This window comes from Phyllostomus hastatus, unplaced genomic scaffold (assembly GCF_019186645.2).
Source record: "Phyllostomus hastatus isolate PE091 unplaced genomic scaffold, TTU_PhHast_1.1 phas_scaffold_585, whole genome shotgun sequence".
NCBI classification, from domain to species: domain Eukaryota; kingdom Metazoa; phylum Chordata; class Mammalia; order Chiroptera; family Phyllostomidae; genus Phyllostomus; species Phyllostomus hastatus.
The window spans coordinates 9,821,438-9,845,527 of record NW_025334037.1 but is presented as its reverse complement, the minus strand read 5'-3'; the positions used below and the strand labels follow the sequence as shown (position 1 = coordinate 9,845,527).

The 24,090-nt window shown below is 47.3% G+C and overlaps 1 protein-coding gene across 6 annotated transcripts in view; it reads right to left on the bottom strand.

Moving 5' to 3' along the window:
* Positions 1-24,090, bottom strand: part of NAV2 (neuron navigator 2) — a 367,706-nt gene that overhangs the window by 154,378 nt on the left and 189,238 nt on the right. For all 6 annotated transcript variants that reach the window (XM_045825827.1, XM_045825831.1, XM_045825829.1 and 3 more), the window contains one exon: positions 269-1,370. In XM_045825827.1, coding sequence (XP_045681783.1) covers positions 269-1,370 — 1,102 coding nt within the window. The remainder of the gene's footprint in view (positions 1-268; positions 1,371-24,090) is intronic.

Below are 24,090 nucleotides of genomic sequence, written 5' to 3'. Positions count from 1 at the left end.
GCCGCTGGGTGAGCTCTTCACCCTGGGTCACCTCAAGTTTCACCTCCTTTCTTTAGCCCTCTCGTGCCCCTCACCAAGCCCTCCCGTATTAATTGTTCCCTCCAGCACACTGTGCATCTATCTACTAGGAGCTTATTGCTGGTGCCTTAGCTGTGGGTTTACATGTTCCCAGGGGGGCAGTCCTGATTCCTGCCCTCGGTTACCCAGAAGCCACCAGAAAGGCTCCGTTGCCCAGTGGCCCGGGAAGCAGGTGGGGGGCGGCTCCTACCTGTACAGGAAAGGCGCGACCGTGGCAGTGTTGGGGTGGCTGTATTGCTGCTGGGGCTGAGGTAGCTGAACGCTGACGGTGTTGCTTCCTGTGGTCTGGGTGGTTCCGACGGACCCACTGACAGTCTGGCTGCTGATGCTGTGGTTCAGGGTGGTCCCTCCTGGGCCTTTCCCTTCTGAGGATGCCAGGCTGGAGGAGGAACTGGAGTGTCTGCCGTCCAGCTGGGGCTTCTGCTGGGGGAGCCCCGAGCTCGGCTTCCCACCCCGGCTCCGCTCCCCCTCCTTGGAAGGGGCAGGGGCACTTGGGGATTTCCCAGGCATGCTCTTCATTCCTGGTTTTGGTATTCCACTGAGGGAAGGGGCTGGGGCCTCCTTCTTGGCACTGCTGAGCTTGCCCCCTTTGGGGATGAAGCTGGCGATCTTGGAGGACTTTTTTGGCATCTCGGTCACCGCTGCCCCACTGGGGTCTTCTTTGGGCCCCTCTTTGAGGTCTGGCCTCTCCGTCACGGAGGCTCTCTTGGTGAGGTCCTTGCTTTTCTCCTTTTCCTTTTCCCGCTGTTGTTTCTCCTTTTCCTTCTCGTTGCCTTTCGGGGAACTCTTCTTGGTGGTCAGGGCCCGGCTGAAAGTTCTCTGGGCAATGCCCTTGAGCGCGATCTTGGGGCTGCTGGAAGTGGGGCCCGCCATGGAGGGCGTGCGGCCGGTGGCCTCCATCTCTTCGCTCTCTTCAACGCTGGACAGAATCTCCAGCCGCTCGCAGCTCGTGTCCCGTGACCCCGGGCCCTCACCCGCCTTGGAACCCGCTTTGCTGTTGAAAAGTTTCAGTTTTTCCAGCATGGACTTCTGATTGTTGGGCGCTGGCTTCAAGGCTTCGGGGCTGGGCCTGGGGGCCTCGGACACGGGCTGCTTGACCGAGAGCATGGAGGACGTGGCGCTGTGCTTCACACTGATGGGCTTGCTGCGCCAGGGCTTGGTGGCTGCGCCGGGCTGCGGGATGGCCGAGGAGACGCTGCAATTAGCAAGGGTGGAGCCGCTGCCACTCTCCAAAGAAGCAGGTGCATTTTCGCTCATTCCGGGGTGGGAGGAGGCTGGGCTGGCCAATGGCTCTGCAGAGATGGGGAAGAGAGGGAAACCTGAATTACGCCTGTGGACCTGCACTGAGGACTCGGGAGGGTCAGCCGTGACTGCTTAGCCAGCCACTCCAAACTCAAACACCTTACAGCTCTACACCTGCTTTGTACACTACCTGCAGTTCAATCTTACCTTCACTTCCCCCTGCTCTCCATCACACACAGTTCCCATTTTGGCATACGCTGTGCAAAGGCACGCTGATCTTACTGTCAAATGCTCACAGAGCACAACAGAGCACTTACATTTGTGGAAAAAGAAACAAACTGAAACCTGCACCACCACGGTGGTGGTGCAGGAAAGATGCAGGAAGTATCTACTGTTTTGAATTATTGAGCCCACAATACCGGTTCCCGGTTATGGGAAACAATCGAACATTATCCAACTTTAACAAAACAATATAGCAGAGACATTAAAACAGAACAGGCAAAAAAAAAATAGGAAAAGAAGGGAAACCAAGTACAATCTTTACAGAAGAAGAATTACTCACAGGAGCTGCTAAGTCCTATCAGAACAGGTCCGTTTTCTCCCCTTTTGGCCCTTTTCAAGAGTTACAAAGATGGTTCACAGTAGACTTAAAATAAGAAAGACTTTTTAGTGCAAGCCGCACATGGCTTCACTGTAGGCAAGACAACACACAGGTTATCTGAGAGTCAAGGCTTTCCCCTTGGCGCTCAGGGAGTGTTTCCCCAGCCAGACTCTGTTCTCAGAAAAGCCTCAACACACTTCCAAACTACAACTGGAATTATCCTGGGAAGGGCGGGTTCCAAAGTGGAGTTCTGCTCCCCACTGAGGCAGCCCATAGCACAGACACGAACACGGTAGCACCCCTGTCGGGAAGCACTCGGAACCCTGGAGCTCCAACTGCTACGCAAGGGCAGCTGTCAGAGCCAAAGTAGCAGGGAAGGCAGGTCGCGGCTGAGCCCAGTGCCCTCGTGCCCCCTACGCCTGCCGCTGCGTGGAACAGACAGGATGCGGCACCTCAGCCCCCACGGAGCACGTCCCGTTTGCAAAGTCACCATGACACGACTTACCTAGCAGCAGCCACTTTCTCACGAAACAACGCCCTGTAGAAAGTTCTCCTACCAGAGAAGCTGTCCTTCCAATTGTCACAAGTGTTTCTGGTTAAACTGCTCATGTTTCTAATTAACTTTTGTCATCCGTAGCTGCTCTGGTGCCCAGAAGCCTGTCGGGATTAACGGCTGCTTCTTCTGCTCTTTCTTTCTTTCCTTTTTTTTTAATACCTATGTTCCGCTGCCTTCTAGCAACAGAGTAAACTATACAGAGCGGCTTTTTATGATTTAAAAGTCAACGGCCGCCAAAGCCGCGTGAAGGCAGCCCCTGTGTGGGACACGCTCGCTGAGCGAGCGGTGGGGGTGGGGGTGGTGTGGGGAGTGGGGGGGGGAGTTCTGGGCAGAGGAGCGGCTTCCCTTCACTCTCAGCTGCTCAGGGAAGCCACAGCTCCAAGGGTGATCCAAAGCAGACCTCCCAATGTTTTCAAAGACATACATCTTCCTGACTTGCTGGGGATTTGGGTTTGGGTGGGGGTGGCGATGGAGGGGTGCTGCACAACCTTCCCTAACAAAACTCACGGGGCGTCACTGGATCTTTCCCTGGGAGAGCTGGAGACTGGCTCGAAAACAGGCTCACAGAACCCACCCACCCTGTCAGCCAGCCTGAGGCTCTCCCCGGGCCTGAGGCTGCTCCCAGAGGGCCTCCCGGGTATCAAGAGCCACAGTGCTAGGGGCGCAGCGAAGAGGGGATTACTGCCCAACTTTCTGGGTGAGGACACTGAGGCTCAGGAAGGGCTAAGAGCAGACCTTAAATCGGGCAGCTAGAAATGCACGTGTCTGGGGTTTGAACCCAGGGCTCCCAACGCAGTGCTCCTTTGGGACTGCGTCACAGCTACTTCCTTTGATGAAGAGTACATTTGAACAACACCCACTTAAAAGACCAGAGTGCTGTCCAGGCACCGCCATTCCTATTGCTTAGGTCTGTTTACGACATCTGAGGTGAGGCCTGGAGAGGAGGCAGCCTATGCCACTGAGGCCAGCTCTCCGGAGGGAATCCAAATGACCCCCCAACACCGAGTTCCATTTCTCTTAGGACAGCTGTCCTTCCCTTTACCTGAGCTCGTGTCTGGAGCACAGAATGAATGAATATCACCAGTCACTCATTCAATGAGCAGCCACTATGTGCCAGACACTGACCTGGGCCCTTGGGCTACAGCAATGACAAACACCGGTCCCTGCCTTCCTGCAGTTTACATTGTAGCAGGGAGGAACAAATGAGAGTCGGTGTCATTATTAATGCACACGTTTATCATTTGTTAGAAAACAAGTGCTAAGGTAAAGGGGGCTTTGGGGGGCATGTTGCAACAAAGTCTTTACAGGAACCACAACGTCACATTCAGAGACACCCACCTCTTTCCTACAGAAGGTTTAGGCACATTCCCCATTGGCCATACGTGCATGAATCACGGACTTCAGAGCTCCCACACATTCCTTGGGACCTTATAAAGCTTATTTGAAATGGTTTTTATGAGAAATGGCCCTCTGTAGCATTTCTGTGGATTTTCACCATGAACATACACAGCTGGAAACTGACCAACAACTAACGAGCTAACTATCGGCTGACCCCAGCTCCACAGACACCTGGTTTGTCTAGGTGAAATGTACAGACTGACTGAAGGTGTTTGTCTCCTTCAGGAAAGTGCCATGTGGAAGACAAGGGCTCGTACAATGTAGACAGGACAGACACACTCACAGGACAGGACAGGACATTCACATCATTGCTTCTCAGCCCTGCCGAAACAGCGCCCAGAACCCTCTCCTGGTCTTTCAAATGCCAGCTCCATGCCTTCTCCTTCCTCACCTGCGACCCTCGGGCTGAACATACTGCCTGGTCTGCATCCGATGGAACTGCTCCCTACTCTGTGTTTTCCTAGGACACTGCCCACCCCCACCCCTGAAAAGGATGTGGGAGTGCCACCTACTTATGCCAGGCACGGGAAACAGAGCTGCATAAAATACAGCTGCTGCCCTATAGGAACTCACTGTCCAAAGGGGTAACAGACCTCAAAGCAGAGCACAGAAACTGCGTAAAAGGGAGGTAAGGGCTGCACAGCCTCAAGGACTGGGATCCACTAGTTCTCCCCAGAGTGTCTGGGAAACCTTCACAGGAAGGTCACCCTCGAGTTTGTTGCGTCACCTCTCTGCTAGGGTTGGTTTGATATTTCGCTTGTCTGTGAGTTCCTCCAGGACAGCTCCCCCACCTGCCGGTTCATCTTTGCATCCCAAAGCCTGCCAGAGCACAGGAAGGAGTTGGTACAGTGGACCCTTGAACAACGTGGGGGTTAGGGGTGCCAACTCCCCGTCCCACAGTGGAAAAATCACATATAACTTTGACTCTCCCCAAACTTACCTACTAATAGCCTACTGCTGACTGGAAGCCTTCCCATTAACACAAGTAGTCAGTTAACACAGATTTTGTATGTTACCCCTATTATTTACTATATCCTTACAATAAAATAAGCTAGAAAATGTGTCATTAGAAGTCATAAAGAAGAGAAAACACATTTGCAGTATTTACTGGGGAAATGTATGTATAGTGGACATGCACAGTTTAAACCTGTGTTGCTCAAGGGTTGACTATAAATGGTTTCTGAACTATTGGTTAGTAGTTTTGACCTTTGCAAGTCACATTTAAGGCAACGGAAACATAAGATTTGTGATTAGTCATTAGGGCTTTATTAAAACTTTCAGTCTGAACTCGGGAGGAAAAACCCAGGATTGGGATTCAGAGCTTCAGAATTTCCACTTGGCATTTAGCCTGGACTCTGCTGGTTACGAAGTCGTGGGGACATTTCAAGGATATGCATTACATCCGTAAATGGTAGCACTCGGAGATGGCTCTGAACTTGGGTTCTAGAACAGAAGTCCCCTCAGTAGGACTATAAGGCACCAGGGCACCTGAGGAGCAAATCATCAATCCCTTGCACTTATTGTCATGGCCAGAAATCCCTTTAACTGTGAAGGGGCTCCAGGTCATGAGGTGTCTTGCCCGGGTTAACTCGACACAGTTCTGTCATGCCTAAGAATATCACCACACCAGTGACCTCGGATCTTGGCTGAAGTGGTGGCTTGGGGCTTGCTCCTCTTTCTTTGGAAAGCAGCCGTTTTCAGGACCAGGGTGCTGAGGTTGCTAGCATGAGAGTTTCCTTACCAAGCCTCAAACTTTGTCACCAACAAACAGCATGACCCTAGATAGGCCATTTTGCCCCTCTGCGCCTCAGGTGCCCCATAAAAAAGAGGATGAGCTATTTCTCTTGATCCCTTTCAGCTCCATTTCTATTGAAATCTCGGTGAGTCTCCAAGAGGTCCTGTGAGGCCGGGCCACAGCCAACCATGTCCCACTGCACGCAGCCTGCACTCACTAAGTTCTATCGTTACCCTGCACTGCACCACACAGGTGCTCCTCTATCCTCAGACAGCGCCCTCCACAGTCCGTTCAAGATGCTTACAAATAAATGGGGAAAACTGCCTGGATCAAGGTATAGTTAACCTCGAATGAGTTGCTAGTCAATTCAGAAACACTAGGATTCTATGCAAACGAGTGTGAAGGGTGAGTTCTTTAAAATTAAGAACGCTTCTCTCACTAATAACTGCAAGCTCATTTCTTTTCTCATGTATAGGCATCTTTGTTAGAGCAAAGAATTTAAGAGGGAGAAAGAAGGAAAGCACCAAAGAAGGTTCTGGATATCAGTGTTGTCCCAGCAATGGTATGTGGGCCACTGGAGTAGGGGAGATTATTTTAGATGGCACATGGACGAACACTTCTGTATTTTAAAAGTTGTGTATTTACTTTATTGTATCTTAGAAAGATAATTGGCCCCTCTATAAATTTGCAGTTTTGTGAGTATTAAACGTTGATTTAGGGAAAAGATGAAACAAACAAAAACACAAGCAGTTCACAGATTTGTGAAAGACTGACATTGGAAAAACATTATTCCATTAAATCAAGAAATACATTATATCAAACCTATTTTCTTAAAAAAATGTAATCAACCAAATATAAATCAAATCAGAAGGCCCAAATAAGGACTAGGTTCAAAACTAATCTAAAACGGCTACTTTTTAGAGCTTTATTTATAACGGCTACTTTTTAGAGCTTTATTTATACGTACTTACTTACGCGTGACATTTCGCTGAGAATAGCCAGATATGGTAACATGACCGGGCCTTGTTTAGACAAAGATAAGTTTTAAAATAATGGCTTTAACGAGTTTTTGACTACTAAACATACTAAGAATGACATTTTACATCACACCCAATAAATATCAAAATATCCATACGTCAAACTGAAAAATATCAAGACATCCCCTTACTACGTGCAAAAAACTGGTCCACACACTGATCACAGAGCCCCCGGGGCAGAGTCTCTGACCCACCCACGGGTCGCGCCCGGCAGAGTGAGCGTCTCAGTGCTAACAGACCAGCTTCCAAGGTTCACCCACCACCAACTGACAAACCACAGCGAGAAGGAAAAGTCTCATTTGAAATATTGCAGACAGGATGCCTTTGAAGAAAAGGCTTTTATTTTATTATTTTTTTTAAGGGTTCAGGGAGAGCATTAATCCTCCTGTGGGGAGGGGAAAAGGTTGGTTTTTCTGGCAACCAGCCTTAACCTTCCCTGACAGGAACCAAAATACTTTGTAAATGAAAATACTGTCTATGGCAGACACATTAGCCCTTCTTCCCCTCTCCCTCCTTGAGGGCCAACATCGGCCCGGGGTCCCTCTGTCCCCAGCATCTTAGTTCGGATCCGAGTTCAGGAGACATTGGTGGTCTGGTCCCAGTGCTAGCAGGTCCCCGGGGGGTGTATTTTGAGCCTGCCGATCCCAGCTCCTGTCACCCTCCTGTGATTGCAGATTGGCCCAGGGGAGGTTTCCCTGCCTGAATCTTCTCTGTAATCTCCAGGAAAGGGCCTGATCGTTGGGCCTGGGAAAATGTTTGCAATTTCCTATAATTTGTCAAGGTGTCAATCTTGAGCATTCAAATATGTTAGGGTAATTGAAACCAGTTTTTTTAAGTACTTAAGATTCCAAGCACACAGGCTGGGGACTGTTTTCAGAGCTGGTCGGGTCAACTTCTGTGCCGTCCTGTGCGCCACCAGACCACAGAGGGCCACGTGACCCTCAGTTCGTCCAGTCAGTGGTTCTGCAGGACTCCGTGAGCCTGGCCAGAGAGGCTTTCTCAGCACCGTAGTGACCAGTGTCTAATATTAAGGGCACGGGCTTCAACACCGTCTCCTCTCCAACTCCTTCTTGGAGACAACCCTTGGAGGTACAGGCAGCGAGGGAAGGAAAACAGGAGAACCACCAAGGAAAGAGAGAGGGCATGGAGTGAGAAGAAGCCAGGCTCCAGATCCATATGCTCCGAGAATCTTCTGGTGTCTACAATTTCATAGGTTCCTGTAACACCGAAGTTAGAAGAAAGATACTGATTTACATAAAAAAGTTATTTTTAATGTTGCTGTTAAGTCAATCCCTATCAAAATCTCAATGATTTCTATTTTTTTTTCAGAAATAGAAAAATCCATCCTAAAATTCTTACAGAATTGCAAGTGACACCAAATAGCCAAAACAATCTTTCTTGAAAAAGAACAAAAATTGGAGGTCCCATGTGTCTGGTTTTCCAAACTTACTACAAAACTACAGTAATCAAATCTGTGTGGTACTGGCATAAAGACAGACATGTAGACTGGTGGAGTAGACCGGAGGGCCCAGAAATAAACCTTTGCATACACAGTCAAATGATTTTCAAGACTATTCAGTGGGGTAAGGACAGTATTTTCAAGAAGTGGTGGTGGGAAAACTGGATATTCATTTTCAAAAAATGAAGTTGGATTCGTATCTTACACCATATAAGAAATTGACTTAAAATGAATCACAGACCTAAACATGAAAACTACAAGTATAAAACTTTCAGAAAAAAACACAGGGCAAAGTCTTCACGACCCTGGATTTTGCAATGATTTCTTGGATATGACACCAAGAGCATCGGCAAAAAAATAAAATAAGGAGAAAAATAGACAAGCTTCATCACAATTAAAAATGTTTGTGCGTCAAAGGACACTATCAATGGAGTGAAAAGGCAAGCTATGGAAGGGGAGAGAACACTTGCAAATCACACATGTCATAAGAACCTGCTATCCAGAATACGAAAAGAATGCCTATAACTCAACAATGACACAGCACACTGACTAAAAAAAAATGGGCAAAGGATGTGAATAGACCTTTCTCCAGAGACGATATCCAAACCTCCAATACACGTGTGAAGAGATGTTTAACAGTGTTAATCATTAGGGAATGCAAATCAAAACCACAATGATTTATCACTTCACACACACTAGGATGGCTATTAAAAACAAACAAACAAACAAACAGAAAATAAGTGTTTTTAAGGACGTAAAGAAACTGGAACCTTGTGTACTCTGTGGGAATGTAAGATGGTACAGCCACTATGGAAAACAGAATGGCAGTTCCTCGAAAAATTAAACACTGACTATTATCAAGCAATTCCAATTCTGGGTAAACACCCAAAAGAAGTAACAGCAGATACTCAAACAGATTTTTGCACACCCATGTTCACAGCAGCATTACTCACAACAGCCAAAAGGTGAAAGCAACCCAAGTGTCCATCAGTGGAGAAACAATAAACAATGAATATTGTTTGGCTCAATGAATGGATAAATTAATGTGGTGTGTACAAACAATAGAATATTTAGCCTTCCAAAGGAGAAAAATTCTGACACATCCTATATCATGGATGAACCTTGAAGGCGTGCAAACTGAAATAAACCAATCATGAATGGACAATACTATGGAATTCCACTAATGAGAGGTACCTAAAGTAGGTAAATTCACAGACATAGAAAGTAAGTGGTGGTTGCCAGGGCTGAGGGGAGGAGGGAGTGGGGATTCGTGTTCTGTGTACAGAGTTTCAGATGGGGATGACAAAAAGTTCAGGAGATGGTGGTGGTAATGGTGCACGATAATGTGAATGTGCTTATTGCCACGGAACTGGACAGTTATTTTTAAATGGCTAAAGTGGCAATATTATGCTAAGTCTATTTTATCACAATAAAAAAACAGGGTTGTATTTGGCTGCAAGAAGCAGAATTCTGACCAGCAGCGCCCGCCCAGGTGAAGGGTTCACTACTGTTTTTTCCAGAGCTCAGCACAGGCCTTGCATGCACTAAGGGCTCTATAAATGTTGGTTAATTTTTTTAAAAGTTTCTCTGTTAGTTTGATGCTTAATAAATCACACAGAATTGTACGGTTTTGAACATTACCTTCTTAGTATTATTTTATCCTAGCTTGAAAAACAACTTCTGCTTTAAAGAACTAGTGGTCCTCTTTCATAAACTCGAGCAGACATGAAAATTACACCACTTAGCCTTTGCCTCCTTAAACTGGGCATCACCAACTGTTTCCAAGTTGGTCAACCTGTTTCCTTGGACCGGGATGCCACACTGTCCCCCTCCAAACCTCACCACCTTAACCCCCAGTCTACCTCCCTTACCATTTCCTCAGGGAAACCTTCAGAAACCTTCTCTTTTCACCTAAAGAGCCATACGGCCCTGGCCGGATAGCTCAGTTGGTTGGAGCGTCATCCTGTACACCAAAAACTTGCGGCCTGATTCCTAGTCAGGGCACATGCCTGCGTCGCAGGTTCGATCCCAGGTCGGAGCACGTACGGGAGGCAACTGATCGATGTTTGATGTTCCTCTCTCTCCCTGCACCACCTCTAAAGCTCAAAACCATAACCTCGGGTGAGGACTAAAAAATAAAAAATAAATAAAAAGTAGATAAAGAGCCCTAAGTCTCTGTCAGGGCTTCTCTGGGGTCCCTGACTCTTGCTGCCCTGCCCTGTGGTTACCAGTTGCACTGAGCTTACTTACAAGAAGGGCTGATACACGAAAAGGTGCCCAGAAATCGTTGTTGGAAAAATCAAACAAATAAAAACGATTACTCACACTGGATCCATCCATATGGCCCGAAATTAAAATCAGGTGTGCCTGGCTTTTCCCTCTTGGCTAACCATGCTAGCTGTTCTCTTTAAAGCTAAATGAACTCAAAAGACCAGAAACCTTGGTGATGTTTGTGATGCTTTCAATGCTTTACTTTTCTACATATGGTGGAGATTTTGCTATACCGGGTCACTGCAAATGTCACACACAAATACTCCAGTATCTTGTGAAGGTGTGACCCAAACCAATAACGCAGATTGCAAACAGTGCATTATCATAATAGACCGAAGCTGTCTCTTTCCTGCCTGAGCCACAACGTTCCCAGTTTTCCTGGTGACTTTTTCACCCCTGAGGAAGTGAGAAGACGCCCACAACAGCTGGGGCCATTGCAGTTGTGTTTCTTTTTAATACATGACAAGTCCTTTTTTTTTTTTTTTTTTTGCCGTGGCTTATTCTGGAGAAATCCAAGTGAGACCAGGGGTAATAAGCTCATTTGCTTCTCTGTTGGTAATTAAAGAGCTGTAAAAGAAAATAAGGAAGTATCATTTTCCTACAAAATTTTCACTACCTTTTCTCCAGTTTCACAAGGGATGTGTTTAAATCCCACTTAATGGCATAAAGAACTGGTAAAGCTAAACAAAGGTTAAACTTGCTGGAAACATCAGTATGCAGTTGGGCTTACGTTTGACCTTGTAACAGCACCTTAAAAAGAGAATTCTTAAAATCTCACTCTTCCTCCCACCCACCCTGGACCTTGAAAGGTGCCTAACACACATTTTTGGAGTTTTCCCACTCAGCGGGATAAGAAGGCATCATTTGACTGCTGACATCTGAAGGAAGATAACTTAAAAAAAGAAAGTGTTCCTACTCTTTATCTTTCATTTCCTGAAGCCAGATCACCCTCGAAACACCTCCTTCCTCTCTCTTGAACTTATTTGTTCAAAACCCCAAGCAACATCTTTCAGGAGAACGCTTTTGTTTTCATTGGTCAAGCCCATTCTCTTTCTTGTACCATATATGGCTACGAAAAAGTACAAAACTGGCTGCAGAAAGCCTCTCTTTCTTCAAGGGTGTATGAAATTTCAGCGACATTATAAACACTGGACAGGGGGCACTTCTCATTCTTGCGGGAGGTTGCTGTCCACAGCTAACTTTTTTTGGCAGAGTGTGGCAGTTGTACACTATTATAAATACATACCTCTATGAGACACTGAGCTAAGGAATTCTGCAAACTCCGTGCCCTGCTCCTCTAAGAGAGCAACCGAATCTTCCTACTTCCTCCCAGGGCAAAGGATTGATACTCCAAGACAGGAACCTCCAAACCAATGTTAAACCAAAATGCTTTCCACTGAGCACCACAAATAGGCTGTAACAGGGCGAAGGGGTTCTAGGGGTCACGTATGTCTGGAAAACAAAGGGCTAAATAGAGGCATACCTTATTTTATTGTGGTTTGCTTTATTGTGCTTCAAGTATGCTGCTCTTTTTGTTTGTTTGTTTGTTTACAAATTGAAGGTAAAAGGCCACCCCCCAAAAGATTATGACTTGCTTTGTTGTGACACTTACTCTATTGCAGTGGTCTGGGGCAGAACCCAAAACATCTCCAAGGTATGCCTACGGTGGCCCAGCAGCTTCCTTGCCCGCAGGACACAGAGTCTTTAATGGGCTTGCCTGCGCTGGGAATACCCAAAATGAAAATGGGATGAGGGTGTGAGTCCTAAGTGGATTTTTGCCAGAAAACTGATTTTATGGAATGGTTTAAGAAAACAGCCTGTTATGGATTGCAATTTGGCAAACAGTGTCCCGATAGAGGGGGCACACAATGCAAACCAGAGAAGAAAGCTGTTCAGCAGGCAGCAGCGGTCACTGACCAGGACAGCGATGCAAGGGAGAAGGAAGATGATACCCCCTGCCCCTGCTGTGATGCTACGACCTGATTGGCTGTGGAATGATTTCATGATATGCATTTTGGGCATTAAACATCCTTAATGTGTACCTGTTCCCTTGTATTTCAAAAGGAAATAGTAGAAGTGTCTTCACGAAAGCCCACAGTGACTACATGAAAGCAGGAAGCAGGAGTCGCAGCTGCACAGTGGGGTGCCTAAAAAGGTGTCTGTCCACAGTGAGGCGCCCTGCATCTCCACCCTGGGACATGGTAGCCACAAAAACAGATGTGTTCTTGGACTGTATGAATACAAGACTACCACTCAGAACGAGGGAGCTGAGGATCTCACCTAGCCGTGCACAGGTTGGATCGGACCTAGAATGATGAAATCTTCTGAAATTTCGGACCTCGAAAGGCTTCCTACAGATCTGCTACTTTAAGTCACTCATTTCCTGACACAGACTTTAGGCAGGTAATGACTTTTCTAGGGTCTTGCAGTCAGTAAATGGCACAGTTGTTGTTGAACTTTAGGACTATGGAGCTTTTCCAAGAAAAAGTAGCTTTGCAGGTCCTACCCCCCAAACCTATCGATCAGAATGTCTAGGATGGATGCAGGGAGCTGGAGTGCCAGCCAGCTCCCCAGGGTCACTGTCATCCGTACTGAAGCTCAAAACCAGGTACTAAAGAATTCAAGTTTTCCCACAAACTACACTCTGAGAAAGTGTAATGTGCCCAGGATAAGGATTAGAATGAGAATGACCCTAAATCTTTCTTGACAAGGAGCAGCCAGAGTGATTCATGGAGAAGAGAGGACTTAGGAGGAGGCAAGGTGTTCAAAGAACTCTTATCACCAAGGTGGCTTTCCCTTCTCTTTGATTTTTCAGCCCACTGACCCTGAACACAAACAAAAAGGCAGGCCCGTGACTCAGGTTGCCTGTGAGCAAGAGTGTGAGCACAGCGAGAGGCCAGAAGCCCATCACAGCCCTGGGGAACGGGAATCCGTCTGGGGGCTCCATTTAGGGACCCCCCTTAGGGTGCCTTAGGGACAGCCAAGGGGGCAGGGGCTGGGATGGGGAAGGGAGTGTTCACAGTGATTGTGGAGAAGGGGCGTTGAGCCAGCCTATTTTTGTGTGTTCCACCCGAGCAGCTCTCTGTAAGTGTGAGATCTGACAAAAGATTTCCATGGAAAAACCCTATAACAATATCAATAATTATACATCCATAGGAATAATAGCCAACATTTCCAGAGACCGCACTTTGTGCCAGACACTGTGCTAGAAGGCTTATTGTACTGACTTTTTTTCATTTGCAGGATAAACTCAGTGAGGTGGGTAATAACGACTGTTTTACCAATGAGGAAACTGAGTCACGGGGCTTTACGGGGTTACCCAGGATCGAACAGATGAGTGCCAGACAACTTCACTTCAAGTCCACGCACTTGAGCTGTGCTCTTAGTCTGCCCGCCTTAAGGAGAGACAATACACTGGACTCTCCAAGTATGTGAGCCTCTCTCGGTACAAGATACAAGTCTTCTGCCAACAGTTTTCAGAGACTCTACAGCACAGTTCTCTGACTTTTAACTCCTTCCCTGAGGAAAAAGGGAAAATGGGGATTTTTTCCCCTCCAGGAGGTTCTTTTTAAAAATGGGACTGTCAAGCATTGAGCAACCATTTAAGTATGGTTTTTGTTCTTCAAAATGTGGGATGCTGGCAAAATTTAATCTTTCTGCTGTTATTTTTCCTGCCAATCAAAATCAGAGGCCAACTGAAGAATTCACTTCTTATATTTCTCCGGGGGAATCAATGCAGAAACTGAGCGCTGAATTGGACCATTATTCACTATCTATGATTGTATTATGCCAAATGTGCAGAAACAGAAGAAGAAAAAAGCAGTCATTTATCCTGCCTCCGCCGAGGGTGCAGACACTTGGTATCAGACGGATCAAATGATTTCACACGGATGTCACCTATCCACACACACACACTTCCAGGCCTTTTCACCCGATGGTTGTATTCTTAACTAAAAAACAGAATTTTTCTTCCGAAAAAACAAAATACACCGACGCAGGGAATCTGCCCCTGGAGACTGCTCACGGCCTTTACTCCTCCAAACCAGGACGCAATTTCCTCCAGGTATCTGTTTTGTTTTATGCAACAGGTCTGGCCGAGACAAGTTAGGGGCAGATTGAGTTTTTCTAAATGGAACACTCATCTTAGTAACTCTTCTGTGAGGTTAAGACATCTTTTAAAAACAAGGTAATAGTGATGGTGTGGAGAGAATGCCAAGGTAACTGTCGCATTTTGCTCCGTGTCCCTCACGTCATCTGGAGAACTTTGCAATCACAGCACTCCGTGGATGGGCTCAAGACCAGCGGAACCGCTTGGGAACCTGGAGTCAGTTACTTAAGTCTAGCTGAGCTGCAGTTTATTCACAGGTAAAAACAAAACACCAATAACCATCAGTTCTGAGTGCCAACCATGTGGCAGGTACTGCACTGCGCTAAGTGCTCGAAGTGATTTCATTTAATGGATTCATGTAATTTAATGATTTCATTAATTCAAACATAAGCATATTATGAAGTGGATTTACTGCAGCTCACAAACTTAGCAACTCACCCGAGGCCATGGCTAGGAACTGGTAGAGCAAGACTTTGAACACTGAAGTCCATGCTCTTGACCCATGGGCTCCACCAAACAGGGACAGTGACCAAGCTTGCTTCCTTCAGCACGAGGAGCAAAGGAGTCCTGATGGGGGGCACCCTGCAAAATGCTCTGCACGCAGATTTCGGTTCTCCTACAAATACTGAGCTTTCTTAAAGTGAGGTACAGCTGTAGCAAATACTGGTGGAACTGCTGTCTTCCATAAGCAGAGTGGGGCCAGAGGACACCCAAAAAACCCTTTCTGACCCAACTGTCTAATGGAAGAGACCACTGCCCTTCCTGAAGCCTCATGTGTTCTAAAGTCCCCAAGCTTGGCAAGCAGCTCCCCACAGCCCTGCCCAGGCAAACTGCAGATCACTGGCAAGCTCCCGCTGTTCCCCTCCGACCCGGGGCCCCATGTGCCTCGTCCAGCCACCCCACCAGGCTCGTTGGAGGCAGCCCAGTTCACACACAGCTCTCACTGTCTGCCGTGGTGACTCAGACACTCCTGGCAACATCTGCTGTGTTTCCGTAAGACTCAAAGGGCTCTTCACATGAGTGCGGGTGAGAGGGGATTCAAGGAGCTTCTCACCCGTGCGCAGGGCCATGAGATATAATGTGGAAACCAGGCGCACTCACGAACCAGCCTGGAGGATTTAATGCACACTCACTCATGCCAAAGCTCATTAAATGCTGTGCCAGGGGATCTTTGTCATCCTGAATAATACATTCTGGAGGTACAGTAACCAGAGATGTGATTGGGCCTCCAAGTTATTTGGAGATGTTTCTCCTTGGAATCCTAAAACAACCACATGTAGTGTTTATTGTTCCGCCCATCCTATCCCATCCCGTCCCTCCAATGTTTTTGACACTTCCATTCCAGGTACTTTCCTGGGTGCTGGAGATGCAGCAATGAATGTATGGTCTCCGCCTTTAAGGGGTTCTAAGTCTTGTGGGTGAGAGAGACCATGCAGCAGAAGTACTGACAGTAATGAAGCGTGGAACTGTTGTGATCGGGGAATGTTTATGGAGCTGTGGGTCACAAAGCAGGTGACTTAACTCTGAGAGCAAGGGAGAGTCAAGAAAGTCATTCAAGCCATGTTTCCCCACCCCTGCATAGAACTTTCACAACTTCATTCTTTACCAAGTATTAAAAGGAAGTGTCTAGATACCCAAACCTAGTGATTCAATCAAAGTCTAAAGGACAAAATATATAGATTCTCCACTTGATCGGGGTGAAAGCTGGTCAGCCAAATGCATTCGCAATACTAATCACGACCAGGAACATCAGGGGCATATCCACTGCATCCAGGCACAATGAAAAACGGGACACATAACTCAATCAGAATGTTATCTTCCCACTCACGGGGCACGCAATGCTCTCCTCATTCAGCTCACGCACTGAATTTATTAATATTTCCACAACAAAGGCTCCTTACGGGTCACCTCCCAGTCCAGGCTGGAAAAACCAGGCCTACAGACTCAACTTGTTCATTCCTCCCCAAATCTCGCTGAGAAGCCAAAAGCAAAGCTGATGGTTTCAAATAATAGTAAACCAACTCCTGATCTAGTCCCTCCCAGCTGTCAATCCAGACACCACCAGCTCAAGGTAAAAGGTTAAACCTCCTCTATCAAGAGATTCGTATCACAGTGCCAATGATGGAAAGGAGTGACAGAGAGCCAAATAAAATTTTATATTAGCAATTTGGGGCTCAAAGGAGGAAATAAAGGCAGGAAAAGACAACGAACATGAGCTCCACGGTGACCAGCACTGAGCTTGGCAGCCTGGTTCAGCTCCTTCATCTTCACAATGGCCCCCTGAGGAGGGCAGTATCAAGCCTATTTTATAGAACAGTAAGCTCAGGCTCAGAGAGGTTGAGTCACTGGCCCGATATCACACAGCTGGTGAATGCCAAGGTGACATTCAAGCCAAGGTCTGTCCAACACAGAGGCTGACACAGTGTGCTGCCTCCGCCCCGTTCTCCTTTGTGAAACTTAATAGAATTGTGGCACCGAGCTATGGACTGAGGGGGATGAGGGGTGGGAAGGGGTCGCAGAGTATTTCCTGGAAGCCGCTGTTTGTTAGGGTGATGAGAACACCTCAGTTTCTGTTAGGATGGGAGAGCTGTCTCTGGTAGAATTCCTTGATAAGCCATGTGGGCCAAAGCTGAAGTCCTGGGGGAACCCGAATGTGGGAGCAACTGTCTTGCAAAAGGTAAGGAAATGAATTCCTTGCTTACATCAAAAGGAGGGAAAAAAGTGGGCAGGATAAGCAAGTGAGGGGACATGTAAGATGCCACATCTCCCTCCCTGGGACACCACAATAAACTGTCAAAAAAAAAGTTACTAAAAAAAATAGGAAATAATGCTATGAGTAGATATTCCTTGGAAACCAACAAGAAAGGAGGCATCTGTGTTCCGGCTGTTGGGGTGGAATGGAGAAAAGCTTCAGAGAGAGAGCATCTGGGAAACAGTCCATGGGAACCCACGGAAATCCTGAGCTAGGTTACAGACAGCATCAAATCAGATCACCCGACATCAGGAAGGTCTTTGCTAGCTAGCATCTGGGCTGGTTAGCACAGGTCCAGCACTGCCTGTGTGTGCATCAAGGGCCAGCCACACACCCAGTCCTCCTGGCCTTAGTGTGCTCTCCTTTCCATCACACAGCACCCCCACTGCCCTCATTCCTTTCTGCCTGTGAGGGCCGCAGCCCAACTCATCCTCTCCTCACACCCCCTTCCTCTACCCTTCATAGGTCTCAGCCCTTTGTTCTTCCTGCCAGTCTGAAACAAGCTCAGCTAACTATAAGTAATTATCTCCTCTAGACAGAGGTAAACAAACCAGGGCTTGGAGGCCAAGTCTGGCCCACTATTAGCTTTTGTAAATAAAGTTTTATTGGAACACAGCCATGCTCACTCATTTACATATTGTCTATAGTTGCTTTCTCACTATGATGATAGAATTAAGTAGTTGCAACAGAGGCCCTATGACCCACAAAGGCCAAAATATTCACCATCTGGTTACTTAAGAGAAAGTTTGCCAGCCCTTGCTCTAGAATACTAATTCCTTGAGGACAGGCGCCCTGTTTCATTCATCTTTTTATCTCCAGTACCTGATAAGAATAAATACTGCTTAAATGGGTGAATGCATGCATGAGGGTTAGAGTAATGTCTCAGGTCAGGAACCTAATACAGTGATTATTGCCAAGATCATAATTAGAAATGCTTTAAAAAACTAAGAAGAGATAAGCTAGCTAACTGTGTTTCCTAGTTACGCCAGTTAACAGCAACAACAAAAACCTTTTATGTTTTAATGCACATTGATTTTTTTTTCTCTTAAAAGCATGTTATTCCATTTCTCTTCCTTAGTAACCTTGAGTCTAATTGAAAATTCCATGCGATGCTTCAGGCTGCATTCCTGAACATTAATATCCATTACTAAAAATCACAGATGCAGTTTCAGATGTTACTTGGAAATAGGGTAATTTGTCTTCCAGTTAAATGCTAAAAGTCACTGCTTTTTGGTACATATTTTAAAAATACAAGCTTATTTCTCCTTCATCTGCTATTTATAATTATTAATTATTAATAGTAGCTCAATAATGTATTGAGCATATATTGTATATAAAAGTCACCATGCTAAGTACTTTACTTGCATTGCCCAATTTATGCCTCAAAATAGCCAAGAAGTAGATACTGCCTCATCCCCAATTTACAGGTGGGAAAATGGAGACTTGGAAAGATTAAGTAGGACGTCCAATGTCAAAGGACAGGCACACACCTGCTGGCTCTAGTGTCTGAGCTAAACTAATTCCTCTGCAGCTCACTCAGTCACTCATCCACTTTACCAACAAATATTTACCTGCAGTCTCTGCACACCGGGCTCTGGGAGGGCACTGGAGAGAGAGGAGAACAAGGCTCGGGGCTGCTCTCAAGGAGCTCCCCTGCGAGCGAAGGATGGACAAGATGACCCTAAAGCATGGGGAGGAAACTAGAGAATAAGGGCCAGGCGCCACTTCACGCCCAGTCCCCGGGGTCAGAAAAGGCTTTCTAGAGGAAAAAATGTCTAGCCTGAAACATAAAAGAGGAATTACCTGGCTGGCGTAGCTCAGTGGATTGAGCGCAGGCTCTAAACCAAAGTATCGCAGGTTCAATTCCCAGTCAGGGCACATGCCTGGATTGCAGGCCACGGCCCCCAGCAATTGCACATTGATGTTTCTCTCTCTCTCTCTCTCTCTCTCTCTCTCTCTCTCTCTCTCTCTCTCCCTCCCTCCCTCCATCCCTCCCCTCCCCTCCCTTCCCCCTCTAAAAATAAATAAAATCTTTAAATTAGAACTTGGTGGGAAGAAGAGCGAGGAGTGAGAAGAGCAGGGAGCATTTCAAACAGACAGCGGCACGAACGAAGAGTGGCTAGGTGAGAGAACACGGCCCCCACACGAAAATGCTGACTACTCCGTAAGGCAGACACTGCTGCAGGTGAGAAGCAGGCCAGCCCACAGGGGTGTGTGGGCAAGGTGGTGAGTCTGCACCCTCCAAAGGAGGGAACGGAGAGGAGGAATGACAACCAAGTGCACCAAGGTCCATGTGCCAGAGGCTCACTCAACTACACATCCGCCTTGTCCAGAAAAGTCATTTTCTTCTTTATGAAAATAAGACAACTTCTTATTTGAGATTCACCCTAAACCCCACCCTACCAACAACTATACCCTTGATGGACCCCATGAAACCATTAAAATAGCTGGTAGACACTCAATGCTTCATAAATGTGCACTAAATTTACACACCGAATAGGTGCAGCAAAGCTGTGCACCATCTTTGAGTTACATTGAACCATTAACTGGAGGTAGTCAGCTACCAAGCTTTGGAAAGGGAGGACTGAGGGAAAAAAAAACAATGTAATTTTAACAGCTGGTACCAGAGCTCCTCTTAGAAGCTTTGTCCAGGAAATACCGTGGACCTAGGCCACTCCAGCCATGGACGATGAGGCTGTGGGGGCATGGTCTGGAAGGAGACAGGAAGACAGAGACAAACTGCTTTGCATATGAAAGGGAGGGAGAGAAGGACACTGAATGACACAGTAGGTCCAACAGTCAATTTTAAGCTGTTTACATTGCAAACTCTAACCCCTCCATGGCCCTAAACCTTCAGGAAACGTCTATTATGCCTGAAGCTTTCTGTCACTCTTCAGGATTGAATAATGAGTTGGGTAAGAGAGAGATACTGTACAAATGATGGTAAGATACATGATCTCCAAGTTCAAGTATTTTAGCAAAATAGGAAGTAGAAATGAATACCGACCAACAGTAATGTAACCCCATACTTCCAGGAAGATTGGGAAGGACACTGGGTCTCCTTCTGCCAGTGAGTCCGCATCTCGATTTCATGTCAATCCCAGAGGTAGACTAGTGAATGCTTAACAACAGACTCATTGAAGGGGAAAAAATAAGTTCTGATTCATAGCATTTGCGGTGTAAATATTCCTGACATGGCAGATTTCAAGCTCCCAGTGTGACGTCAACAGTCTTTCGAAACTCCCCCAGATTTCTGAACTGGCTTTCATGAGCTGGGACAAGCTGGCGCAGCTTACGGCTGGCTCAGGGAGTCCACAGCTGGTATCTGGGTTAAAGGAGGTTTCCATGGATTAGGTCCTTGTTTTGGGTTTTGACAAGAAAGTTTTGTCCAGCTATATTGGCTTTTGGAGACTAGGCAATACCTGTGGCAGAACAAGAAAGGCACAGGGATAAGCAGGCGCATTCCACCAGGGAGCCACTGTGGGATCCAGGCACTTTCCAGCTGAAAGGAGGCCCTTGGGTCAGCTCCTGTGATGGCCCTTCTGAAAGAGGAGGAACCGGGGATCCAGAGAGTGTGCTTACTGCTCAAGGTCATTCTTTGCATTAGTAACAGATCTGGGCCCAGAGCTGGGGCTGTGTGAAAGTCCTCCTCTCGGGGGAAGATAGGCGCAAACTTGGCTTGCAACCGGGCAGGGGCTCACACAGGCCACTCTGGCTATTTTCATGTTTTACTAGCTTACCATTTGGAGAATTTCTGACTCTCCCTGTGTGAAGGGGAAGAGCTCTGCCAAGGAAATGCCAGAGCCTAAGAAAGCCAAGAAGAGGAGACCCAACTGGGGTGGCCAGCAGCAAAGGAATGAGTGGACAGACTTCTCAAAGAATTTCCAAGAGTGTGGGTGGAAGCAGTGGGCTGGTGGGGATATTCCTGGCTGTGAAAGGATCCCCCACACCCATGCTGTTCAGCAGGAAATAGGAAGGGCAGGAGAGGGAGGCCCTTTCATGTTTGTAACAAATCTCCAAACACGAAAATACAAAGTATACCGAGACAAGGCTTCCCTCCCGTCACAAAGAAGATCCAATTAGGAATCGCAAATGTTTTCCAAACGATTTCTGACCTGGTTATGTTACAGAAAACAGGGCAGGGTGATTCAAACCTGCTGTCAATACAGAGAGAAGGAAAGAAAAATGCCAGCTATTCTGCAGCTGTCCGGCCGGAACCCCGGAGAAGCTGCTTTCCTGATGACGCTGATGCACAGGCACAAGCCGACTTCCAGAGCAGGAGTTAAACCAAATAAACCTGAAGCATATCGATCTAGGAGGTGAGTCTTAAAATAGCAGCCAGGAATGCATGGGTTTCCTCGGACAACTCAGATTGCATGCCTCGTCCCTGCCTTTAGGACAACTGTGCACTGAACATGTCTGTTACACCCAGCTTTTCTCTGAGTTATCCCTAAGTGTTCAGCTCGTAGAAGTTAGTGTGGACACAAACACGCTGGGTGAGCAAAGGTACAGAGTGATGCACCCCGGAGGGGCAGGCAGAGTGCCGAGAGAAATCAGACAGAGCCCGGTCCCTAGGGAAGTTACTCCAGAGTTAGGAAGGGAGACACCCACGGGGCCATGCTCCCACAGCGAGAATTTCCAGTTACACTGATGGGATGGTCTTCAGGGAGGCGGGCCCTTGGAACGGACTCTGAAGGACGCACTCGTCCTTTAGTGGGTGTCCATCCTGTGACAGATTATGGGGACGTGGCCATCAGCAGTGACCGGTCTCATGGGGTGGATGAGAAGAATCAGGCATTCTGAAATACTACATTTAAACAGTTTTTTTGTTTGTTTGTTTCCTTTCATGGACAGTTCAGTGACCAGCAGTGTGGACGCTGAAGTCCGAATGTGATTAGGTGGAATATGGACGCTCGCTCCACGCTGCAGGCGTTTCACAGCAGAGCAGCCTTTTCCAAGAGATACAGAGATGCACAAGACTCACTTTTTTCTTGCATTTTTTTCCCTGCAAGTAAAGAAGGGAGAATGCCCTAGAGTCCAGATCTAAATTCCATTTCTACTTTTTAAAATCAATATTGCGAAACCAACTGATGCTAGCCCAACCTGCTTTTGAGAGTTCACTAATCTTTACTTAACGAGATAAAGTTAAGAAATCAGTACCAAACAGACACGCTGCTTCAAAATTTGAATGTAAGCGCCAAAAGAAGTTCCTTGGTAGAGAGCTAACTTAGCAGAAGCTCAGTGACGGATCCCTACAGCCCACCGTCTCAAAGGTGAGAATTGACCGCTGCTGTGGCTGTAGGCATCATCACACGTGCTCACAAAGGCAGAGCTACCTTTTGCTGAGAGATACGGAAACACAATGGGATTCAGCTGGCCCCAGGTCTGCATCCTCTGAGCTGTCAGGTCCCTTGTGTCCATAAATAAACCGGACACTGGATCATGACAGACCTTCCCTTATACTATTAGCCCACCATCAGGTGGGCAAAGCTCTGTGGGTGGAACTTCGAGAGTCCCTCCACCCGTACGGCACCTGTGCCCCAGGCTGGGATTTCTCACTCCGCTGTGCCATGGCAACTGCCTTCTGCCCTGACAGGCCTGTGTGAGCACACTAGGCCATTGAAAGGATTAGAGTACCAATTCCAATGTGTGGCTATGTTGGAGGGGGGTGCTCCCCACCCACCCAAGCAATTCCCCATCATCAGCTGGGTAACCTACAATTCAACTCAATTCTGACACTATCTACGTGGAGACAGCATCAGATTCCACAGGTTAAGGGTTCAGTCCCACAAGTGTGCCCCCTCCCTCAACCTGAGACACCAGCTGCAAACCTAGACTGCCCCCTGCGCTTGTGACTGACCGGTGACAGACTGCCAGTTCCATGCCCTTCTTTCTTGGATTTAATCAATTTGCTAGAGCAGCTCACAAAACTCAGAGAAGCATCTTACTGATTACTGATTTATTGTAACAGGGACAGCCCGAGGGAACAGATGCAGAGGGCAAGGTGTGGGGAAAGGGCAAGCAGCTTCTGTGCCCGGCACGCTCCCCCGTATTTCCACGTTTACCAACTGGGAAGCTCTCCAAACCTCACCCTTTAGGGTTTTTAATGAAGGCTCCATTACACAGGCACGACTGATTAAATCACTGGTCACCAGTGACTGAACAGTCTTTAGCCCCTCTGCCCTCCCAGGAAGCTAGGGGGTGGGACTAAAAGTTCCAACCCTCCAATCACAAGGCTAGTTCTATTGGCAACCAGTCCCATCCCTAAGTGCCTTCCAAAGGCATTAACACAACCACTGAATCCTCTGTGGCACTGGTCACATAGGGAAACCCAAGGGTTTAAGAAGCACTGCGCCAGAAAAGGGGATGAAGACCAAATATGTGTTCGTTATCAATCACAGGATCACAGTCACCTGCCGTCCAAGGGCCTTCACAGTGAGACGACTGGGCACAACATGGAACAGACTGGGGACACCTGGGTTCTAACACCATTGCAGCCACCATCTCCTCCTTCAACAAGGATTCACTGAACGCGACAAAACGCTGCCTGCCCTGGGAGAAAACTCAGGGTCCAGCTCTGATTCGCTGGGCAGAACTGACAAAGCCGTTCTGCCCCCTTCAGACACACACATGCCCAGGCTCCACCTTCACGTCCTTCATCATGCCGTGCTCTCTTACCCCCTCGTCTCTGGGCGTGTTCCGTCTGTCTAGACAGACTGCTCTTTCCTTCCTCTCTGCAGTTAACTCACCGCTCACCTGGTGTTGGCTGGTCTGGGTCACAGCTGCATCTCCCACGGTTCGTACAGCCCCTGACCCAAAAGAAGGGCTCCGTGATGAGTGAATTTACTGACAA